Source organism: Siniperca chuatsi, linkage group LG19 (assembly GCF_020085105.1).
Source record: "Siniperca chuatsi isolate FFG_IHB_CAS linkage group LG19, ASM2008510v1, whole genome shotgun sequence".
Taxonomy (NCBI): domain Eukaryota; kingdom Metazoa; phylum Chordata; class Actinopteri; order Centrarchiformes; family Sinipercidae; genus Siniperca; species Siniperca chuatsi.
This window is the reverse complement of record NC_058060.1, coordinates 14,392,198-14,417,382: the sequence shown is the minus strand read 5'-3', so window position 1 is coordinate 14,417,382 and position 25,185 is coordinate 14,392,198. Positions and strand designations below refer to the sequence as shown.

The following is a 25,185-nucleotide window of genomic DNA, read 5'->3' as shown; positions in this document are numbered from 1 at the left end:
AAGTCACTGTGATTTTAAAGTGCTCTGCGGTTTTCCACTACTCAAATTCCCCCCTTTCAGACCAAGAATGTTCCCTAATCCAAGGGCACATTCCCATGCTTCCCACAATCCCGCTCTTCCGTGCAGTTTTCACAAGAAGACCTGACATCAGCTGGACCTTGGAGGGATCCCCGCTCTTAGCTTATCCTTGGATGTGTCATGAGGTTGAGATATTAAGTTCCACTTGTGCTGGTTAGACAGTCAGAGCTTCAGGCAGGCTGCCATCTCATCCCCTGTCACTGCATCCGTCAGCGAAGTGGACGGCCTGACTGACACGCTTGAAGGTGCAAGCTAAGGGATTCTGCTGTTGGATTTACTCCTCATTTTGTAAGCTGTCATCTTTTTTTACATAACACGAAAAGGTATCGGCTGGGTGACATATTTCAACCTGCTGCTTCATTCACTGTCAACAAGAAGCAGGTTGAGATAAAACAAGGGTGCTCATTAGTCATTCTGTAGATGTAGTTCCTCGAGTAAAAGCAGAAAATATTGTCCAAAACATCAGTGTAATTGATGGTTGCATGGTTATTGTATTTGCCCTGGGAATAATTAAATTCAGGGCCAACAGTAATAAATATCACTTGAAACTTGACTTGAAGGGAGAGCTAGCATTTGTCTATCAGCAAAGACTTTCAGGGGTCGTAACCTCTATCGGGGCACTATGCTGGAGAAGCAGAGGGACAGGTGCAGGCTCATGATGTCAGAGGCCTTTCTCCAACCTCCTGTGATTCCCATGATCGCCACTGAAGCAGCTCAAGTGCACGAATCTGCTGAAGTGCACAAATCCGAGGCAATAATCCATCAACCATTGTGAAGTTTTGGAAGTTGTTCTATTATTGTGTCCTGCATTAAACCATTCCCAGCCTGCATGGAAGCTTACAAGACACCGCACATTAATATAAACCAGATCTAGAATTTAGAAACAATACTACAAAGAGTCCAGAAATAAAGAAAATCAGCTCGTATAATTTTTAGAATCAGATTCTCAGATATTCATGTCTACAGCAGAATTCATAGGTTACTCATAAATCATGTATATTTGTAATGTATTAAAAAAAATCTAGGTAAACATTAATTAACACTAATTGCCTTCTGTTCTGAAATTGTTCACATCATCCAACATAGAATCACTGAACATGCAGTACACATCCATTTTCAATGTGCCTCAACCAACAAACTGAAATTTGATGAAAACTGATTAAGTTTAATCATCAAAAAAAATAAACATTCCTTTATCTTTTAAGATCGTAGACATGTTTAATGACGGGGTGAGACAAAAGGACACTATGGGACATTATATTTGAGAGATAAAAGAGTACATGTTGCACATAAAGGCACATTACAGCATTACAGCAACAGCAACTGCGCATGTACTGCGAAGTATGACAACACTGCACAAACACCACAAAATGACTTTAAAATTCAGTATTATCAGGTGGTCACTGGTGTAACATAACAGTGCCATACTGGACTGGAAGTTACTGTTTCAGCCTAGAACTAGGCTTGAATTCAATATGCAACAGTATTCAGTATTAAACCACACAATAGTTAGGACAACACAATTAAGAGCACTTAATTAAATTAACTGTTACAACAGTATGCATATAATCGTAATATAATGAATTACATTGTGCAGTAGTCATATAATTATGCAAGTTATACTCAGTATGTAGTTATAATTCACTTATTAAATTGTATAGTTGTTGCCATGTTAAGATTTGTTGATTGACTGATTGATTGATTTGTCTCATGCTTCTCATTTTCTTTTGGACTCGATGGCCTTCATCAGTGGGACCCACCGAGACACGGTGTGTTGTCTTGGTTTGGCCTGACTCAGTCTTGGCCACATGCTGCCTCTGACGTTCACGGGGCCATCATACTCGTCGGCCTCTGAGGTGATCTCCATCTTCTGCATGATGAGCTTCAGGAGGTTGTGCTGCTTCTCCAGCGAGCTTGACATCTCCTTCATCCTGAAGGGAAGAACGTCAGTTCATGTGACTCAGTGAGAGCAGATTTGTAATCAGGCTTTTCAAGGGTGATACTGCTGAGTGGTTCCATGTAGCTTATTACAGAAAGGAATACAGTGAGTCATATTTTTCTATGACCTGGTCACAGGCTTTATTTCTTTGTAACCACAAGAGGCTGCTCATGCATCAAAAACTACTACTACATTTCTTGATATACATGTTTGTTGTATAGTTGTTGTTGTTGCAAATTTACTTTCTATAATCTCAGTAGTAAGCCTACTTGGAGCATAGTTTTATGATTCCAGGGAATAGAAAACTGACTCTCATGTGATTATCATGTGTAGCCTTGCATGCTTTACCTGTACTTCTGCTTTTTGAGCTCATTCTCTATAATAGTGCAGTTCTGTGATTTGGCTTGCAGACGACTCCAGACTTCAGTCTCCTCACCTGTGATTAATTGCCTTATATAGTGCTGTTAACAAAAGTGGCAAGGATTAAGAAATGGAACTGACATAAGTTACAAAGACAAATCAATATGTTGTACAGGATCAGTTTTTTTTAAGTACAGAGCATACCTTGGAGCACTTGCGATTGGGGTAGATGGTGATGGAGGGTTTATCGACTCGTTTCACAAACCAATAAGGCAGCTTGTCTTCCAGAGAGGTGTGGAGGTCAATCTGAAATTCAGAGGTGCAACTTTACAGAGGAACCTCTTATTCTCTGTTCGACCTAAAGGTTCTCAAGCTTAACAAATATCATTACTCATATTCTTAAGTACATCTGTCACATTAGTCACTTCTCACAGTGATGTTGCCTTAACTGTACAGACTGTGTTTGTATTGAAATCTAAATAGACATAAAGCTGTATTTGGGTTTTGTTACTTATTTTGAATACAGTACATGGCAGAGCAAGCAGGATAAAAGATGTAAAGTCTTCTATGCTTTTAAAATGCAGCCTACATTTTAAAAAAATGCTCTGGGAACAGGCGAGCTATTTCCATACATACCTGCATGGCTATTCTTTTTAGGGCAGCATTTCTTTGTACTTCGGCAATGTCTCCAACTGCTAGACCAATCTGCAACCCAACCAAAAACAAATAAAAATCATGTCGTTTGTTCATCAGTTTAAAAATATGGACTAGTAGCTTTTATGTGAGAAGTAAATATCTATAAGGAGTTGATGAAAATGGACAACAACAGGCTGTCAGAGCATACTTACCATCAGGTTCACCAGCAGTATCGGCATGAGCAGAACAAAGTTCACAAAAATGAAGTAAGTCAGGAGACCAAAAGGAAGCTCATGCTTCAGATAAGCATCCAGGAAGTTATTCTGGTAGTTCAGTTCCCCGACCATCATCACAAAGGTTTGCATCACTGAGAGTGGCACGCTGTCAAACTCTTTCTAAGGGTAAAAAAAGAATGCCAATTTTATCTATCATAGTTAAATACTGTGGCACTTTTTCAACAACCCACTTTGTAGAACAACCCATTGTAATAAAACATGCATTGGCTTGATATTGATGTCCAAATGCCCCAAAGCTTAAATTGCTGTTTTTTAAATTATTTTTAAAGCTTACAATGTTTATTTTTTCTATAACATGTCTCCTCTCTGTTCAGTATTTTTAATATTAGTGGTTTATTGGAGTACTGTAAGTGATCTCACACAGGGTACAGTAAAATACAGCACATAACATGCATGAAGTTCAGGTCACACACAAGTAGCACATGGCAAAGTGATGAGGTTTCAGTGGGGACAAAACATGTCTAACAAATGTTTTTAAGGGAGGCCTAAAGATGGTGATGTCGGTTGTTTAGAAACAGCAGGAAAAAGTTAGCCTGGGTCTGTTGCCACGTAAAACTACAAGGTGTTTTGAAATTAATGTTTTCCTATAACATTTGTGCATTAATTCTCCCAAAAGGATAACGCCTTTGGTATTAATAGCCAACTGTCCTTTCATGCATCCACAGTATAAACTCCATTTTGAGCTCCACTGCTGATAATGGCAAAATCAGAGCCTATTAGGCTTTAAACTTTTAGTCTCACTGAATTTAGAGTATTGCTTTATTCTTCTACCTGGTTGAGCATCAGAGCGTGGAACGCCAACCCGAATGCTAACATCAGGTACATGAACAGCATTACAATACGGACCAGTGTCCTCATGATCTCCCAAAACATCACAACATAGATGCCAACACCCTCAAACCTGGAGAAACAGGAGATACCAGTTAGTGGCCTCTACACTTTGTCGTTCAAAAGACATTGTGTTGAAATGGCATAGTTAATTCAGAGCAAACAGTACCTCTGGAGATAAAGGAGAAATCCAACCCAGGAGTTTAAAACTGCCATTGCCCCTGCTTGCCAGTGTAAAGAACCGTCTGCATTGAGCATGATGGGAATGACGAACAGAAGAGAGAGGATGGCTGAAAACCAGTCAGACTGGTTGGAATAATCCTTGAAGTAATTCCAGCGCTTTCAAGTGACAAGAAATCAAAAATTAGCAAAAATACAAAATAATTAGACTGACCGACAACCTGACAGATATATTTCGGACATTCTGACTGTGGTCATTCAGTGATCCTGCAAATCTAAATCAGAGGGCACTCACCCATCACACCTGATTGGTGGTGTGTCCACACAGACCTGGTGCTGAACAGATTTATGAGCACATGCTTCATGTGAGGTAATGACACGTAACAGTACCTGTTGTGATATCTGCACCACTTCCTTCGCTATGGCGTAGACATTCATGACCAAGACCATCACCATGCAGAAGGACAAGAACAGACTTTGCTGTGAAATGAAGAATTTTGAGATTCACTTTATCATTGCATCATAATGACAAATGTTGATGTAATCTGCTATGGTTTTATCAGCTTCATGGTTAGATTTTTATAACACTCTTTTGTGGTGTAATGTAAATTTGCCTTAAGAAAAATTGAATGAGATGATCAGCATTCTAATCTTGACGCCGCTTCTTGATCCTTTTTAAGGCTCATGATAAACTTGCTTTTTACCAACACTTATGCGTGGACGAGCAGCTTCAACGTGAGCAACATTGTTCACGCATTTGCTTGTGTACTTTGTATGTATTTGGAGAATTAAAAAAGTATAGCAGATCAGGGCAGAATCATCCCTGGTCAACACCAAAATATATTCCCTCAGAGCTTCCGCTGTTGCACAGTGTAAACATGACTAAACAAGGCAACACTCAGGGAGGACGCTTTATTGGTAATGTTGAGAGCATGGCAGAAAATGCATGAAAGTAGCACCACTGTAGATAAATTTCTCTTCAAAACTTTCCATCACTGTTGTTGTTGTTTTCTCAGTCTGCAGCTGACCTTACTTCACATCCTGATGTACTCCCCACACCGTTCATGGGCTCAATTTTATCTTGGGAAGGCAGACTGCATTGGGTGGCCATCATGTGAATGCTAACGAGGAGTTGAAAGCAAGTTTATCAGAGGCTTAAGAGAATTAATTGAGTGCCGTGTAGGCATTTAAATTATTTTGATATTAAACATAAATTCTACATATGCTAACACAGTGCTTCAACTTCTTTAATTCTGATCATCACCGGCATAAGTACCTCTATGAAAGATATGGGCACCATGATGATACTGTGCTCGCCCGTAGCAGTGGTGTTCATAGTGGGCCTCAGAGTCACTATCAGGTGAGTCAGGGGCAGCAGGCCTAACAGGTACAAAAACATGTTGAGCACATGAGCCGTGCTCCCATATGCAATCCTGCGGATTAAAAAAAAAAGGAGAGAGAGATTTAACATTAGAAGAATGACATTAATGCATTGGTATTTGGTGCATTCAGCAGTACAAATCATCTTTCTGGCAATCTGATCAGTAGTCTCAACATGCTAGAGTGAGAAATGTCACCCTCGGTGGTTAAATTACGAATACACACCACTTCATTGCAAGGTACTTTTTACAGACAGGGTGGTTGAGGAGTTCAATGCGGTTGTACTGCACCATTGCCTGCAGAAAGAGTAACAGAAAAGTTGCCCGCTGTTGATGGCACATTTTCTTCAAGCAGGAAAGAACAGCCTGACAGCTAAAGCCTAAAAGATTAAAACATATGTGCGTCTTATTGATCTCCACAGTCATAATGTAGGATGATATCAGCAGGCAGAAACATGCTATGGAGTGTTTCTAACATTTGGTGGTAGATGGGATTGTTTGTGTTTTTGTAATAAATTACATGATACAATGCCACTATGTATGAAAAGAAGAAGTTGTGGTTGCTCTGTGAATGACTATATAACAAAGATTACATAATGAGCCATTTAATAGGGCTATGTAGACTTGGCCACTCACCAAAGCATATTTGTGAACATTTGCATGCAGATTGAACCCATTTTGAGATTCAGTCTTACAATATGAATTTACATGCGCTTTTTGGTAGGTTCATTGCTTACACCTTTGCCTCTTCAGTTGCCACTTCCTAACTGGAAGAAAACAAAATGGCCTGTCACACATGACAATCAGTAAATGATGAGTTGACATTGAGGCCTTGCCTCCTCTTCCCATCTCCTAGTTCCTCATTCCACTTCTCGACCACTCCGATCCCTTTTATCCATCCCCCGCTCTAACTGTAAAACATAAGGTGATCGTGCCCTTGCTGTTTTTGCCCCAACCCTCTGGAATCATCTTCCCCAATCTATCAGAGTCTTTAATCTGTTTTAAGCGGCTTCGAAAAACCCATTTTTTTTACACAAGCCTTTTTATACATGTCCATCCCTGTCACATGTTTTGCTTTTTGTTTTACTTTGCTTTTGTGCTGTGCTTTATATTTTAATCTTAAATGTAAATTTGTTCGTTCACATTTTACATGTGTGTGTGTGTGTGTGTGTGAAAGTATCACCACTGTCCCTCATGGATGAATAGGCTAATCCTGATCGGATGAGCCTATACATGCAGAATTTGAGCCAATGCATACATGAAGGTGAGTGGTTAAGCCTACAGAGTCTCATTAGAGGGCGATGCGTGATTATAATACAACTTTACTACTTATCAATCATGGGGTTGTAGATTATTTGCATTCTGCTGCACCAAAATTATATTTGAGGGGGAAAAAGTTGCTTACGTTGAGTGCAGCTAGGGGCTGAACCCTCAAGGTCTTGTCAGTTATCCTCTGCGCTGCAAGGGGAGCTTGGAGCCATGAGAAATCGTATTCAATCTACATCACACAAAGAATTGTTTCATTTTTTGCATGGAATATGTTTTATACAATATAGACTGTGTGATGTTTTGATTGTGGAACTTTTGGCTGAATTACATGGTAGTCAGGACTGTTGTAGTCATCATCAGATTCCCTCACACAGCGGTCCAATAGGTGCTATTGAAGAAAGTAGAAAACAGACTGAGAATCCAAAGGCTTTGCACGTTCTAAAAAAGCAATGCACACTGTAGAAAGTTATGACGACGACTGTGCAGACAGATTTATGATACGCGTGTTGTTGCCAGTGTTGCAAACCTTGTAGGTCTCAGGCAGAAACTCAATCATGTCTAGTATGGGACATCGCCGGCTGGAGCCAGGTGTGAACAATTTCAAAGCCTCAGCACATCTGGAAGAAGAAAAACAAATGAATCTTAAAGCCACTACAATCTGTGTAGAATTGAAACATTTTGGACTTTGGCACTCCCAGTGGTAGTTTTCAAAAGGAAATTGTGGCAAACAGCAATCCACACTACTACTCCCAGGATTTGAATGACACCATGGTCACATAAAACTTTAATTTAAAGCCCTTGCTGTCAAGTAAAAAAACATGTAACTCCAAATTTGGTGATTTTAAATTTTTCTAATAAACGACAGGATAAAGTGTTCCTTTATGGGTTAAGATTTCTTAAGCTAGATAAATAATTTAAAAACCCATCAGATTATCTGAAAAATGCATTGTTACAAAGCTGAAAACAGGCCTGTTTTGGAGATTCCACAGGACAGCATTGAAATGCTGGATAAATACATGGTTTACAAATGCAGCACATAAAAACACCTGCAGTAAGTTGTTTTAACTTGAGCTTTTTATTTTTTATTTTGTTGTTCTCTACACAACAGACACTTGTATTAATAACATACTTGTCACTGTCAATTATAGCATTGACCACATCTTTTCTCCCGTTTTGCAGAGCTTCATGGAGGAACGACGTGTCATTCTTGTTTAAGATGATCTCGGCTCCCCGAGCCAGCATGAGCCTGACTGCAGCCACATGTCCCTCTCTCGCTGCGATGTGGAGTGCAGTGTTCTGGTATATCAATACATAACAGGAGACAATACTCTGCATTTATTATAGAACAGTGATGTCAATGCCACGATACTATGCTATAAATGTTCAGAAAACAAGACAATATGTGCTGGGGTTTTTCTTAACTTAACTATCAATGAGCTGCAAAAATAAGCCAATGGTCTCAAAATTCTCATCACAAATATGTGTAAAATTAAATACGGATTTGGATAATGTTAAACTTTTTGAAATATTAGTAATTCATACCCCATCCTCATCTGTTTTATCCAGTAATTTGGGATTGGCTGAAAGAAGAATTTCCATAGTTTGTGTGTATCCTGCAGATGCAGCGTGGTGCAGAGAAGTCCAGCCCTTGTAATCACTATAAACAAGACATGCCCAGCAGGAATTGGTGACAAGTATAAATATTTTATACAGGTTTGTATACTGTAAATTCCAACCACTGCATGATTGTAAATATATCTTAACAGTACAAAGATGATAATATATATGCATGTATCTGTACTTTTTTTTTTGTGCATGTACATGTTCTCTCTGTACGAACAAGCGTTATACCTGTGAAAGAGAGCTCCTTTACGCAACAACAGCTGTACCACCTTGGTGTGCCCCTCTCTTGAAGCCAAATGGAGTGGTGTCAGGCCTCGCTCATCACCTTCATTTAGCAGACGAGAGTCTGTGATGGTCTCCAATAATCTGTGACATGTATTGATGCGCCCATACCTTAAAGAAGAGAGGGATGAGAAGAAGCAGTAGGTTCTTGTTTTCACTGTTATGATGCTTTGATCTCTGAAATGGAAATGCTTTTTGTGGAAGGCCCCGCAGCACAGCAAAGCCAGAGGTCGGGGGCTGTTACTGCACAGTCCATCTTGGCGATTGAGTGTTGCTCAAAGACACTTAGAATTGTTGTTACAGGGCTTGAACCTGTAGGTAAAATATAATTAAAAAGTGCTGGGGGATTGTTAATGACTAATGGTGCTGCAAACTGCGAGAAGACAGAAGTGACACATTGGCTTGCGCTGTGATCTTTCTTTGTCTCCAAACCTTTTAAGAAGGTCAGCGGCACTTTGTGTCAGTGCAGTGGGACAGGTGGGGAAAGGGAATGAGGTGTCTACAAGAGTTAAAGCATGATATCACAGCATGGCCTTCATTTGCCCTCTAGCTCTAATGAAATAGGTGTACATGATAGAAAAATCAATAAGAATAATGTTGAATGTCCACTCATTTCACACTATTAGAAACATTTCTTTGCATGAGCCTCGCTAATTGAATTCTTTTCTTGTGACAATTCCTTTGGGTCACTGTATAATAGGTTTGTCACGGCAATTAATCATCTAAAGGCTTTTGAGTTGAAAATTGTTCACTGGATTAAACAGCAGTGAAGTAACAGTTTTATATGTAGGCACATTGTTCATTTTTCATCTGACCACTGTTGTTCAATTACAGAGATAAAAGTCTTGGCTTTTGGAAGATCGTAAGTCAAAGTCTTCTGAAGAGCCATTGTTGATTAATGTTTTATACTCTTGTGGTATCAATGATCAATACAGAACACTTGTTACAGAGTAACTAGAAGAACAATGTCAGAATGTGATCTTAAGCTGCCTGTGAAGCTGGAATTTCTAAGACAAGGAAGATGTGTGGCTACCTATTTACCTTTAATAATGAAGCTATTTTCCCCCAAAAAATGATGAACTTCTGTTGTGTAGAAATCAATTGCTTCAGAGTTTTAACAGTAATACAGCGAATACATGGGACACATTGTTGAGGCTGTGAATAAAATTGAATGTGGTAGCTTTTAAAATAACATGGAACAGAGCATATACACTGCATTGCACATTGGTCAATGTCAACAGCAGTGACATTGCTGGCACTTCTTTGATCAAATTTGCAAAGTTTGAGCAACTTTGAGTGAAAATCAGGTCAAATCAGTACTATTTAGTTGGATGATATGGAAAGTCACACCCTCAGGGACAAATCGAACTTACTGAGCAGCAAAGTGCAGGGCAGACTTCTTGTCCTTGGACTTGCATGCGAGGCCAACCTCCCCCGAGAGGCCCAGCATGTTCTTCACTGAGTCATGGATACCCAGTCTGCAAGCGTAGTGGAGTGGGGTGCAGCCCTCATTATCCTCACAGCTTAGCAATGCCTTCACACTGTTATGCTAAAGTTAGACACATTATAAACACATTTATGTATTGCTACATTGCAATGTACAGTAATATGTTTATTCTAACTGCTGCAGCAGTCATACAGAATAAAGGGCACATATTATAGAACTTCTACCATGGCTACAGTTATACACACACATACACAGCCACACACACACGAATACCGAGATTATCTAAATAATAATGTAGTGTAAAAATATTTGAACACAGATACCATTCACACGCTGTCTGTAAACAAATGTTAAGTGTAAATATGACCCTTCCTCTGTGGCTCATTTTGATGGCATCATTGTAGCTTTAGCTAAAGCTTACAATATTTTAAAGGATCATCTGGCTTAGTGAGAGTATAATGAACTTCATCAGCTGGCCTTGAATGCATGCAGCTATGCTTGAGGCAGACTGATCAAGGACGGAGTAGTAATTAAATTCCAATCTTAATCACATCTTTGTCCAAGCAGCATACATTGCATTTGATGAGTCACAAACAGGCAACCTTGACTGTGGGTACCTGCAGTACTTCTTCTGGGAGGTTTTTCAGACCCTTGGGCTGTAGAATGGCCAGGTGAAGGAAGTTACAACCACATCTGTCTTTCACATTTACATTTGCCCCTAAAAAACATAAACACATACATGGGTGAGCACAACCTTTTTCCAAATAATACGAGCATTGCTGGTGGTGAAGTACAGTAGCTCACCTTTTGACAGTAGCAGTGTCACAGTTCTCCATGCTCCACAGCTCGTAGCCAGAAGTAAGGGAGAGTTTCCTTTGCAATCAATGCTGTTAAGGTCTGCACCCTGAGGAGAGAGTGCACAATGCATCTCATTAATTACCACATCATTGCTGTAATTATTGCAAACAAATGAGATCATGGGAAAATTAGCAACATCTATATTAAATTCTGCAGTTCTGAGTTTAACATGTTTCTATAACCAGAGTGGAGTTTGCATGGAGAGAGCAGTTACTTGAGGCTAAAAGTGGACATTAACATATATCCTATTTAGTGAAATAAATTAGTACTCATAGATTTATAGACAAATTTATTCTCTTAGCTTTGGTGACAAGAGATGTCACTCTGTAGAATCAAGTGTATTTCCTGTTGCAGTGTTTGCTAACAGAATGAGTTGACAGGAGATAAACTCTGACCCCAGCCTTTTCCTAGCAACACAGTTCTGTTAAAATGGGTCTATGAAGTGCAACAGATGGTCTGTGTGGCAACACACATAGTAAAGATTTTGTCAGCGTGACCCAATCGCAAAATGAAATCCAAGGAGAAGTGAAGACATTTTGTTGTTGAAAACATGCTGTTTTCCTGTCTTAAAAGCAATTTCTGATAACTGATAAATGATAACACAGGGACTGTGCATAACAGGTGTGGGGTGTGTTTGTGTGTGTGTGCCTCATTTACCAAAGAAATTAGGTACTCTGCCAGCTCTCTGTGGTCAAATATTGTAGCCCTGGAAAAGTAAACACAGTTGTTGTAAAACCAGCCACACAACATCAGTGTCAGTCAAGGTCTTACCAATACTGTCAGATGTCAAATCAGGACAATCTAAGTCTAATTCTGCTTTGTCAGAGCATGATATAACAACCAGATTTTCCTTCATGGTTACATCTTTTATCTCCTGGATTGTAATGGCTCGCTTCTATGACGCACTTTGACAACTAATTCCTGGTATTCTGCTGACATTCTGCATCAAGAGAGAGACTTAAGTGGAGGAAAGATGATTTCCATGACTGAATGATGGTCTGCAGAGACTTGATAATCCGGAAATCTAAAATCCACAGATGATGCTATGGCTGGGGAAAGACGGGAGCATGACTGTCATGTTCTAGAGTTTATAGACTTATTAAACGTCATAGCAGCTATTAGTGAGTTTAGTGTGGGTATTTTACAGCACACTGCAGCAATGATATAAGAATAAGTATAAAAATGTAGGGTAAGGACTTTTCTTTCCATATGTCAAAAAAAAGGTTAACAGGGTTATATAGATCTATCCCCCCTCCTCGTGTCCTTGTATCAGGTCTTACTCTGCTGCTGTCTGTGCCAACACAAATAACTTTTAGATAAAATCAATGGGGGAAGCATATCTTTATTATGTATTCATATCATTATTATTGAAATTATGTTCTGCTAGCCATACCCAAGGGTTTTATATCTACAGTATGTTCCTCTTGTTTGTCACACTGTTATAGTGTTGATACTATGCAGATGGATTGATCTTTACACAGCATGAGCAAGCAGTTGAGATAGTAACCACAGTAACCACAACTATACAAAGTATTTCTGAACACTAAAATGTATTTGCAAAAACTCAGACAGCATTAGTGCCCAGTCACACAAGCAAGTGGCACAGGGAAAGTCATTTGGATGGCCAGTAAGTCAACTCGAGGGAACATATTTGTACCATCCACTCCTGCCTCGCGACTGGCTGAAAACCAGGGTGCATCTCTTTCGTGGAGCAGTTTATCCTTTTGTGGAGAGTTATATATAATTGGATGGTGAGATATAACTAATGAGATAGCTTTATCCATTTTGGACTCTCAGGTTCTCACCGTTCCCTCAAAGGTCAGCACTGTCAAGATGGTTTACAATTGGTCAACTGTGCAAATTTGCATTTCAAAATTCACCAAAGTTGAACTCTACACAAAAGCTTTGAGCAAACTTACTTAAACTCTGCAGGTGAAAAGAACTGATTAAGGTCCTAAATTCCGTGTTATAAATCTTGGTGTAACCAGCCTCAAAAGGAATTCTATAATAGTATGGAGGCCCGAGTCTGATCAAGTCTAAGTTTAGCTTAGCATGAAGACTGGAAATGGGGAAACAGCAGCCTCCATAGACACATGCATTGGCATAATCAACACATACAATTAGTGGAAGTGATATAATCAGTACAATACCCTACTACAATAAGGATGGTAGCAGGGTGGAAGGATAGGGTAAGCTCACCTGTGTAGAGGGGTCTGACACGCCCCATCAGTTAGGTTGATGATGTCTTCCACTTGGTCAAAGGAGGACAGCATCAGTTTGACTACCTCAGTGGCACCCTGGGTGCAGGCCAAATGAAGCGGTGTGGACCTGTCATTCTGGACAGCAACAAACATGGATACATTATGAGTGATGAATAATGAATATATGTAATGAATATTCACTTGCTCAAACATGGTTATGTCTGCTCCATACAGAAACGCTGTGACATACTGAGTTAGAGCAGAACATAAACACACACACACATGGTTAGTATGCACACAGGCTCTCACATATACTCACTTACACACAAATGTATTGTACACTTCCCCAGTGTAACATTAGCAGTCTCTCCCAGACTTGCTGGCTGAACACTGGGGGCTGTAACCCACGCCTTTAATGGGATAACCAGGTCTGGCAGGAGAAGACCAGTGATGGGTGTGATAAGACAGACGTGCTCGAACAGTACAGATACTGAGACCCTTCACTAGGGAAATGCTATACAGGTGTAGGCAAATGAGTTCTAGATTAAATGCAAATCTGAAAAAGCTTGCAATGGACAGATGGACAATGTATAACAACATCGGTAATCTGTTTTATTAAGTATCTATTAAGGTATTAATAGGTTTATGTGCTGCAGAGTGGTAGGAAAAACAGTGGTGGCAACCAAATGGATGTCGGCCCTTCTTAACAGCCAATTTGGTTGGTTGGAAGGTTTATGAAAATTGCGGATTTATGCAAGATCAACCAACACAGTGATTTACATGACATCTTTTTTTATTTTTGCTTTGTGATGTCAGTACCTGTTGCTGGTCAACTTTGGCCCCGGTAGCAATGCAGAGACGGATGGCCTCGATATTCCCGCCACGTACAGCCAGATGGAGGGGACTGCTCTTGGATTTGTCTAAATAGTTGATGTGGGTTTCAGCTTGGTGGCCAAACTCCTCTCCTGCCAGAAGAGAATTAAAGAAACTGTTTCACTTAGTTGTGAATAATACATTGAATACATATAAGGCTCATGTAAGGCTGTTGGTGTAAATTCCCAAACAGCACAAGAACGTGAATACCCATTAATTCCCTTGCTGAGCAATCACAGAAATATCATAATATTTTTGTGCTCTGACTAAACCTTTCTCCAACAACACAAGATTTACCAAACACACCTCCCACTGTGGATAAACACACTGTCAGTCTGTGGCATCTGGCCTGTGTACAAAGTAGCACAAGCATTTTCCTGCTGAATGTCTCTGGGGGCTGAGGTGAACTCAGTTTAATGTGCTGTTTGGCCTTGTAAAAACGTTTTCATTATTGTCAGCACTTTCTATTTTTGATGATAGATCATTCCTTTTGTCATACCGGCCTTCAGGATCACTTCCATGGCTTTCTTTGCACCTGAGAAGGCAGCTGCGTGGATGGCGAAATGGCCGAGCTTGTTCTGTTGGCAAAGCCGCGCCCCATGCTTTAGCTTTGACAGATAGGAGAATGGATGGAGAGAAAGACAAACAGAGACAATTCTTTGACAGAGACAAAGCTGCAGTGGGCTGGCAGTCAGTATAAAGAACAGCTACATAATCTATTCTGTACAGCTGGACAGTTATCCTTTACAGGCTGGTGCAGGTAGACGGTGCAACTGAATGAATACATGAGTCTGAATGCATCACTCTTGTACATACCAATATGCTGAGAGCCTCACAGTTATTGATGGAGCAGGCCAATATCACCGGGGTGTTCCCAAGGTCTCCCTGCAGATTGCAGTCTGTAGCACTGTATGACAGCAGCAGCTGCAGGGGGCAGAGATAAAGACATAACAATGAGCTCCATCCTGTTTCTATTCTCAACTCTCTTATATACACCTGCCTCATTTATCCTCCACCATACTGCAACTGTGTCAGTTTGTGGACAACAGCCAAATGCTATGGGGACGATGGGACAAGGTCTTTCCAAGTAGACGGTTAATTCAGGTTTTGTTAGATATGTAAACAGTTGTCAGTTGACTTTAGAGTGCAGTGGCTGCTCTAAGTGACAAGGCCATGTGCTGTAAAAGATGTGATGTGATAATATGATTGTATACTATCCTTTTTTCTTCCCTTTGTTTAAATGTATGTAAGCCTACCATCTTTCTATTAAGTAAGAAGTCAAGATGAATGCTGTAGTTTTACATTGGGCTTCCTGTTGGCATAATGGGTCTATCAGAGCAACTTAAGCTTGGTTTATTCTTTGAAAGTTATTCAGTAATGCAAAAAAACAGTGGTAGCAATATCACAATGTAAATTTAGGAACTGTGTGAAAATTATTTGGGTGGGAAGGGGTGCAGAATCTTATTTTTTAAATATATATATATTGTGCATTGTGCATCCCTCTAATTTTTTAATTGAATTGTGTTATTAACCTTTTCTTTAGACCCTCCCATACATTTAGAAAAAAACTGACATACCCTCCTCTCAAAATTAAAAAAACAAACAAACATAAAGTGACGAAAACACAACCAGTCTTTTTTATTTTTGAATAAAGAGCTGTGAAATAAAATGTTATTACATCCACCAAATGCATGAACAGGGAACAGGCATCAGCTCTGTGCTGAATGCCTAGTGCACCAAAAAAACGCCACCATCTTTTCAATATAACAATTTGATCTGTTTGTTATATAATAAATCTCACAAATATTAAATATGAAATATAATAGAAATGTGGGTTAAGAACAAAATATTAGAACCTCTGCTGCTCTCCCCAAAAAGTTAGACTACTACAGCAAAAATAAAAATTACAATTCCCTCCCCCTTTTCAGACCCCTCCCCCTACCACCCAAATGATGTGTGTACAGTCCCTGAAAAGAAAAAGTTCTGAATTGAATATTCCATTGCAAAAATAAATAAGTATAAGCTGTGAAAGTGTTCAGAGTAAAACTGCTTATTTTGTAGATTGGTCGTTTTCAGTGCTGTGCTAAAAAAGACAAAAACACTTTCAAGTCATCAATATCTATGCATGAAGTTGTGTAAGTGTACTATGTTTACTTATCTTAAAATATTGACATGCATGGGGTGTGCCATTTGTGCTTAGATAAATATACTGCGTCTGCAATGACCCTGTCATGAGAAAACTCAAAAACACTGGAGCACTTCATATAAATTGTTATTTCAGCTGAGCACTTTCAGCTTCCTCACCTCCACAAGGTTGTTGTGTCCGTGGTTGACTGCCAGGTGCAGAGGGGACAGGAGGGCCATGTTGAGGATGTTGGGGTTGGCCCCCAGGTCCAGAAGAGCCCTGCAGCTCTCTGCCTTGTTCCTCTCCACAGCCCAGTGTAGGGGCACATTGCCCTGCTCATCACAGCTGTTCAGTTCTGGGAGGGGATACAAGAGCACATGCAAACACACACGCACACACACACACACACACACACACACACACACACACACACACACACACACACAAATGTAATTACGTAAAGATGCATGTAGATACAGTCAACGCTTATAACTACCAGACATAGTACTCTGTACAAGTACCTTTGATAAAGTGCAACTTATGATCGATGACTGAATCATGCCTACCCTGTGAGTCTATGACAGTGGTGATGAATTGGATAAGCGTGATGTAGCCCCCTGCAGCGGCGTGATGAAGGGGACTAGCTCCACATTCATCTTTTTCACTCAGGACCTCTGGGCTCTTCTTCACCAGGTTCTCGAGGAGAGCCAGGTCACCCCTCTCTGCCAACTAGATGGTAATACAGAATGTGATATGATAGAAGGAGAGTGAAGAAAAGAGACGAGCCTGAGAGTTATCCATGTAGACCCATTAACAGCTATCAGTGTCCTGTTTCTGTTGCAATAATATGTATGACATAATGTCCAGGCCATCGGCTATAACACGTTTAAATACTGCAACTCACATAACATTATTATACAATACTAGAGTTGTCATTAGGTCTCTATTTAGCTCTCCACAATGACTTTCTTTAAGGTTACGCAGCATTGGGATCACTGATGGAGTGTTATGTAAACACTCCTCACTGTAAATACTCGTAGAAGAGAGAAACTGTGTCTTAAAATGCTTTATTGTGGTTGAATACTTGTTGATTTTTCCATTCATTTTGTCCATTTAAAATGTAAATGTGTTTCTTTTTCATACAGTTTGGTGAGCCTCACCTCAAATATATTTAGGCTTGCCAGGGCTGAATCCTCATCCTCTATCACATATGTATAACAACTGGTCTGTCGGGCCACCTCCCTGCTGAAGTTCATCACTCAACTGACTCTCAGTGGAGACAAACCCTGGGTGCCCACATGAAGGGTGACGGCAATGACACGTGTCTAGACATATGTATACACACACACACATGGACACACATAACTGTATGCAGGCAACAACAAAATACTAACATAGAAAACAAATCCACCATAGTTTCAATCAAGTCATATAACTATGTAAATCCTGCTTTGCAAGCTAGAAGAACATCAAGTGTTATGTGACCGAGAGGGCAGATAACGCCTTAAGCCATAGGCTCCTCTCGCCATGAGGGGTTATGGGCACAGATGACTTTGTCTTTACCCGGAAGGGCATTCAGATCCGCCGAGTGTTTGGAGGTTGAAGCCCTTCTGTTGAAGAAAGCAATTATCCTCTTCACAGCTGGGAGGCAGCTTGTTTAAGTCAGTCCCAGGTGTCCTTGGGTGATCCTGGGTGAGCGAGATTGAGAGAGAACTTGTAACTGTATTGTATGAGTCCCTCAGTCACATCAAAAGGCCAAACAACAAATTACATTTTTGGTGAGCAAATTACTACGGAGAATTCTCACTGGAAAACCCCTCGACCTTATGCAGTAGCATTCCTTTGGCGTATACTGTGAATGATCAGAGCTGTTTCTCAGGTCAAAACCGCAGCTCAGTTTTTTAGTGGATGGAAGTCATTTTGTGGAAATTATATTTTGTTTCTATTGTGCACTTGATTTACAGTGCATTTCTGTCAATGACAATTTTGTTCAGACATTTAATCAATATTGCATGGGTCAGTTCACCTGGTGGAGCTTCTCACAGGGCCTGCTCCTTTGCTGGTTCCTTTAGAATGAGTCTCTTCAGATGAGAGATCAATAATTAACTCTAACCTCTGTGAGCTGTGGTCAACGTGGCAATCAATTTAATTCACTTCTCTTCAGGCAGCTCAGCATATTAGCAATTACTGGATTCTTCTGACCAGTAAATAAAGAGAAAATATCATAAAGTAAACATGTAGCTCTTACTCAAACATGTGGCTATTGCTTCAAGGGACTTCACAAGGATTTACCTTGTTCACACCAGTTATGAGGTACATGGGTACACATATAGACAGGACGTTACAGATGTAGCATTTCTGCTGAAGGAGACCCAGAACTGCAATACAATGTTGTTCATCCATGTTTGTAATAAGATACTGCAAAACGTTTCCATCAATATTTTAGTTCTGCCTGTACTTCGATCAGGCTCGCACTTAAGTCTTGACCACAATGCAAAGTAAATGTGGTCGCTTCACCTCCTCTGTACTCCAGATAGAACTTCATATTACAGTCAAATCCGGACAATGCAGCCTAATTTGGTGAATTTCATCCTCCCAATCATTTCCAAGCAGCAGCAGTAAATAACAGTGATTGGTTTTATGAAACTGAGCCTGCCACTCATCTGTTTGCAGAAGCCAAGTACACAGGAAGTGCACTAATGGGCATTGGTAAACACATTTCCCAAACAGCTGAAAAACTGGTTGTAGATATAATTGCATTTAACAATGACATCCTTGCATGCAAGCGATTTGCTTTTGTCTTATATTGTTCATATTCAACAGTTTACAGTATTACTACAGACACACATGGGATAATTGCTTATGGAATTTAATTCAAGAAAACTACTACAATGACCAGTCAGAATAGAATAGATTTTTGCAACAAAAGAACTATAGTAAAATTTAAAGTGTCACACTGGACCATCATATCATGATCATGGAACATAAAAACCAAAGTGATTATAACTTCAGGTGCTAATTGATAAATAAATGATGAACTCAAATGAATAAAGAACCAGTGGTGGAAAGTAACTAAGTAATTTACATAATTTACATAAAGTACTTTTCTTAAGTACAATTTCTGAGGTACTTGTACTTGAGTATTTCCATTTCAGTGTATACTTCTACTCCATTACATTTCCGGAGGAAATATTCTACTTTTTACGTTTATTTGACAGCTTACCTTTCAGATTAAGATTTTCCAAAAAGAAAAAATATAATAAGCTTATAAAATACAACACATTGTTAAAGATTAAGCTAGTGGTTTCCAACCTTTTTGGCTTGTGTCACAAAAAGCAGTGTCTGGTTGGAGCTCCTCGTCACGTGAGTTGTTGGTAGTTCCACCAAAGAGACATTTCCCTTCTAAAGTTCTCACATGGTTTCATTTAAATAACTGTTTAATACCCAGGTAAATAGGTAAAATTATCCATTATTTCCCTAAACAAAGCAAAAATTCCATCCAAAAATGACGAGGAATTGATGCTTTACAAATTTGTGTATCAAAACTTTATTTATTTTTCTTCCCTCTCCCATTAATCATTTTAATCACCCTCTAGATTTATCATATGACCCTTTGGAGGGGCCCGACCCCTAAGGTGGGAACCACTGCACCAAACTAACTAACTATATATAAAGTGTTTAAAACTAGCTCCACCAACAGTAAAATGCTGCTTACAGTACACACTGATGCATCAGTGTATTAACAGTTGAATTCATGTCATGTATAATATATCAGTCACAAGGATGAAATGAGTACTTTTACTTTAAAACTTTAAATACATTTTGCCTCCAATACTTCTGTACTTTTACTTAAGTAAGATTTTTCATGCAGGACTTTTACTTGTAATTTAACTAATTTAATTTAACTTGTATTAAAGGATTTGAATACTTCTTCCACCACTGTAAAGAACATATTTTATGAGGAAGTTTGTTGTTGCATTCAGTGTGGACTCTTGTTGGATGTTTCTCACACTGCACAATAACTGATTCTATTTAAACTACATCAAATATATTTAGTTACATTGATATCTTAAGTGAAACACCAGCGAAAACCGAAACAAAAACATTTGTCAGCATCCAAAATATCTCTAATATTTTCATTTACCCTCATAGTTTTTGACAAGTTCAAACGTTAAAGACAAAGTTGAAGACATGATGTACTTACTGTGATTCTGGTGTTGAGCTGAGTAGTCAGGATGTTCTCCTCACCACTGCAATAGAGCTTTTAAATAGTGTGAGGAGCGAGCTATTACCCAGTCTGTCTCCTAATGCAGGCAAGATGCTGCCCCTTGTGACCAAATGACTCTCATGATGTTTTCACAGACGAAGGCAAGCCCATCTTGTAATGTGATAGGAAGTTTGATGGCAGCACTACATTAAGCAGCAAACACAGTACTGCCATCTCCCTCACAATGAGTTTAAGTTCATGTGAGTGGATGCGATACTTGATACGGTATTAAGGAGAAAAAAAAATTGTCACAGTGTGAAACGTGATTTTTAATCTTTTACACTAATGGTTAAAATGGTTGTTTTTGTGCTTATTTACAAACTTGACACTTTCTTTCCACTACGGGAACCAGAGCATGCATTCCAAAACAGCCTTTGCCACCATTTCAAGTTTGCAGGGCTGACCTTATTATTGTTAGTGCTTGAAAGGCTCCCTGACATTTTCAGCAAACCAAGGAAGAAACCACCCAGCTGCACATAACATACTGTATGCCATTTATCAAACCATTACTCTGTAGAAGAAAACTATTTCCTTTACTGCCCCCGTCTGCGATGAGGCCTGCTTATTCTCTTAAAGCAAGTGACTCTTGACAAGATAGAATAAAGATGACCTCTAAGAGCTCCTTGTTGTTGGTGGGGATTAAGAAATATTCCTCAGGGGATCTTTATCAGGCAGGATTATCAGATAAGGTATATCATTAACTAAGGATTATACTAGTATTTCTACCAGCGTTGTCGTCAAAGGAATAAGTAGGATTGTAGACTGGTCTTTGGCTACACAGAATGCATATTCTAGCTGCCATGGTAGCAGTGCTGGTTTTTTAATCTCTTTTTAAATGCAAGAATAATACTTCAAATAGATGACCCACTCAGTGTGGGAACTACAGGAGAAAAATGTGTTGTATTTTTTAACATTTTTAGCCACGATAGCTAAAAAATGGGAAAATGGGAAAAAAAAATGGATGTCAACAGACCTGATTTAACCTCTGAGTCAAAAAAACTATAAATGAATTGCAACTACTGACACGGGTCTGTTTTATAGCCGCTGTATTATGATTAATGAATCAATAAATCTGCAAACAAGCAAACAATTAAAACATTTTATTAAAGAGCTTTAAGTTCTATTTTGATGCCAAACAACAAACTACAAAATTATCCATCATAATAAATGTTGGCTGGTATACTTTATTCAGATCCAGAGTCCAGACCTAGCATACATCTAATAGCTCAAAACTAATATTTGCCAGGTTATTGTTCCCACATGTTATCTGTGCGATGTGCTGTTGTGCAAGCAATATTTGGAAAAGCTACACATGCAGCAGAAGTGGAGCCAGTGCCACAAAGAGAGCATTATCTCTGTAGCTGAGCTTGATGAATTGCCTGGATCAGATTGTATTAGATGCATAAGTAAAACCTGCAGAACAATATGGTTGTGTTTGTCTTGGATATAATAATTTTATGCACAAAGGCAGAGTTGGAAGAGAGGGTGAGGAAGACCAAGTGATGTGTGCGTGATTTGACTATATTTGTTTCAGGGATTGACTTTATGAATGTTCCTGTATGTGTAATGGGCTGGCCGTGTAATGACAATATGATTTGAATATTCTGTCATTCAGATGGAGGGTATGTGTATTTAGCAGTGAAGTGGCGCCTATGTTGTCAGGCTGCTCCACCGCACCTGTCGAATGCTGCCGCAAATGCTGACGAGTCGGTTAGCGAGCTCTGATGCTGGAAGGGCTACTGGGCACTAAATTATGCATTCATGCCATTATGCAGAAGGCATACTGCACACTGCAAAAATCCCCACTGCATAAAAAATGTCATTCCTTACATGCTTCCCCACATGCTCACCCATGCATTCGATACCACTCTTACTAATACACATAAAAACTTTATTTCCAATTTTACACATTTGCCCTGATTTACATATTGAGTGTTTTGTTGGCAACAGAACATCCTCAGGCATCAAAGAGGAATATTTGTGATACATGTCACCCATAAGAGCTATTTAATGTGGCATAGTGGCAGTAGAAAAGCCTCTTATTGGTTTACAAAGTGTAAAAAGGACAGGTTAACATGTTGCTGTACACCAAAAGTGGCTGAGAACAGCGCTATGCAGAGTGCTATACCCCAGACCTGTCAATCAGAAGTTCACAACAGCCTAAGTGGTATTAGTGTGTGTGTGTGTGTGTGTGTGTGTGTGTGTGTGTGTGTGTGTGTGTGTGTGTGTGTGTGTGTGTGTGTGTGGTGGGTGGGTGTGTGTGGTCTTGGTAACATGTGGCACTGCGTTGGTGTTCCATCACTTATAAATGAGGTTACCTCTTAAGAGTGGTGGTGTCCTTGGGGACTGCAGGCCTGGCTGCCAGACTGCTTTTTGACACTCACTTTGTCCCCTGCTGAAAAAGTAGTCAGCATGTTTGACTTTTGTCATCTGCCATCACTGAATTCTAATCAAAAAGTCACTTTCCTCATCCATTAAAACAACAAAAGTTTTTATAATGGTTAAGCTTGTTTTAGTGATTTCCCTGGACTGACAGTGAAGAGCCTGTCATTGTAAATCATTTGGAAACAAGGATGCAAATTTCAATACAAATATGTTTGCACAGGCAATCTCTTTAGTCATACTGGGGATTAAATTCTTTCTAAGCATATAATTAAGAGCTCAAAGGCATGATTTTCAGGGGCTGTCCTGAGATGTGGAGTTTTGCCAGAGAAAGACATTTAAATGCTTTCCTCTTTAAAAAAAAGTGCAATGCTTGTATTTCTCCATGTATTTCCTCAGGGCAATCAAAACATTCTGAAATGTTGGTGTTAATAACAAGAGTACAAAGGTAAGACTGTTATTCTTCAGACGATTCCACACAACAATGAATGAATTATGGATGTCTGTGGTTTTAATGTGAAGCAGTCCATGTCCAAGAAAGACAGCACACAGCAGGGAACATCAGTTACGATTTAGCTTTGTCTTCAGTGTAAGTAAACACCATGATGAATAATAACTTATTCTTAACAACTGTCTTTTGTTCCACTATAACATCCTTTTCAGTGTAGAATTTGCAGGAGTGTGTAGATTTATATCCAGTCAAATTGTGTATCGAGTGTAAAGCAGCACGTTTTAAGGGGACTGTTATTACTGTCCGAGGTACGAAGTGCACCTAGGTGACACACAAGACTCGGGGAGATCGGCTGCCCCTAAGCTTTGGAATAGTCTCCTAATAAGCTTGAGGTCTTTGGACTCTGTGGACTCTTTTAAAAAGCAGCTAAAAACCTGTTCAGACAGGCATTTAGGTAGCGTCTGGTATTTTATGTTTTTTTTAATTGTGTCTTATGTCTGTTCCCCTTGTATATTTTATCTGCCGTTTTATCTTTGTTTTATTTATTTAATTCCATTTGAATTTATGTGTTTTTATTTCTTTGACTGTGAGGCCCTTTGTGACTGGTGTCTGTGAAATCTGCTATGTAAATAAACTTTGCTTGCTTGCTTATTATTTTTGCTTACTGCAAAGTCATGAAATGTTTATGAGACACATTTTACACATTGACTCACATGTGTATGGGGGGCTAGAGGTGACAAGGCAAGTGAAAAAGAAGACTAAGAAGTTATGTATATATGTCCAGAATTGTTTTATCACCACATTCATATTTTTCCTTCTTTATTTTTTCCCTATACATTTGTGTATGGATTTATTTCAGTTATTATTTTTGTATGTATTTCTATATTTGTGTAATCTTTTTGGAAAAGAAAAATATATTTATAAATTAAAACAAACAATAAAACAACCATGAACGATTCAACACTGGTTGGTGACAGGACACTATGCTGTTTGGTAAAAAGTTTACAAGTTTGCTTTTAAACTTTGATTCTTGCCTCCTACAAGCAAACCATGAGTTGTCCCAAACCAGGAATTAGTGTCAGCTTATATGAAACATTGACAGTGTTTCAGAAGTGGGATTTGGACTAGTCTTCTCTGCTGCTCTGAATTATGGCGTAGAAGCGTATTTCTGAAGCTATGTTTCCCTTGTCGGGCAAAATGTTATTTTTGACAGCATAACACGAGAATGTCAAAGCTTTTTGTGGGTGACAGGCTGAGAGGTCAGATCTGTATTGGACATGAGAACTAACAGTTAGATAGATGATGGTCCTTCAGGAGACTTAAAAGTATAGTTTCTGTTGGTATCACTCTGTCTCTCTCTCTCTTCCCTCTCTCTCTCTCCTTTGTTTTCTATCTCTCCAAGCCCCAGCTGGTCTGAGCTAAGCTGAGGTGAGTGCAACTGCATTGTCTCGAGACTACCGTGAGTATTATGAGTGCTGGGACCCCCTGAGGTCTAAATCCTTGATCCTGATGCCTGTGATTATCTGTGTGGATTCGCACAGGTCAAATTGGAAAAACAATCATGAGCTACACAGGCTTCTGCTGCTTGTCAGGTCAGAGACAGTATCATTTCTATCCCATCCCAGCTACACCATCTGCTCAGTTTGTAAGGCCATGCCCTCGCACACTTGTTAGTGTAGCATTGTATTTGTCAATATTCCAGTTTTTTTTC

General features: G+C 39.4%; 1 protein-coding gene across 1 annotated transcript; it reads right to left on the bottom strand.

Annotated features, from left to right (window-relative positions):
* Nucleotides 1-1,270: 1,270 nt before the first annotated feature.
* Nucleotides 1,271-20,716, bottom strand: trpa1b (transient receptor potential cation channel, subfamily A, member 1b). Its single transcript, XM_044177311.1, has 29 exons — nucleotides 20,579-20,716; nucleotides 17,938-18,062; nucleotides 17,535-17,699; nucleotides 16,941-17,103; nucleotides 16,554-16,729; nucleotides 15,066-15,173; nucleotides 14,749-14,857; nucleotides 14,196-14,341; nucleotides 13,375-13,511; nucleotides 11,833-11,881; nucleotides 11,122-11,221; nucleotides 10,935-11,035; nucleotides 10,244-10,419; nucleotides 8,817-8,981; nucleotides 8,508-8,622; nucleotides 8,095-8,261; nucleotides 7,492-7,582; nucleotides 7,294-7,353; nucleotides 7,102-7,194; nucleotides 5,923-5,993; nucleotides 5,594-5,750; nucleotides 4,708-4,797; nucleotides 4,307-4,476; nucleotides 4,081-4,210; nucleotides 3,226-3,408; nucleotides 3,014-3,082; nucleotides 2,582-2,683; nucleotides 2,366-2,478; nucleotides 1,271-2,009 (listed from the first exon to the last, which is right to left on the bottom strand). Exons 3-29 carry the CDS (start codon nucleotides 17,628-17,630, stop codon nucleotides 1,796-1,798), a joined length of 3,351 nt encoding a protein of 1,116 aa, XP_044033246.1. The 5' UTR covers nucleotides 17,631-17,699; nucleotides 17,938-18,062; nucleotides 20,579-20,716; the 3' UTR covers nucleotides 1,271-1,795.
* Nucleotides 20,717-25,185: the final 4,469 nt, after the last annotated feature.

Excerpts from the sequence above, each read along its gene's own strand:
- trpa1b (XM_044177311.1), bottom strand. The coding sequence starts at position 17,630 with ATGAACTTCAGCAGGGAGGTGGCCCGACAGACCAGTTGTTATACATAT. Across the intron at positions 13,512-14,195 it reads CCAAAGTTGACCAGCAACAG|AATGACAGGTCCACACCGCT; the intron begins GTACTGACATCA and ends GTTGCTGTCCAG. Across the intron at positions 11,882-13,374 it reads TGTCAGACCCCTCTACACAG|GGCTACAATATTTGACCACA; the intron begins GTGAGCTTACCC and ends TTACTTTTCCAG.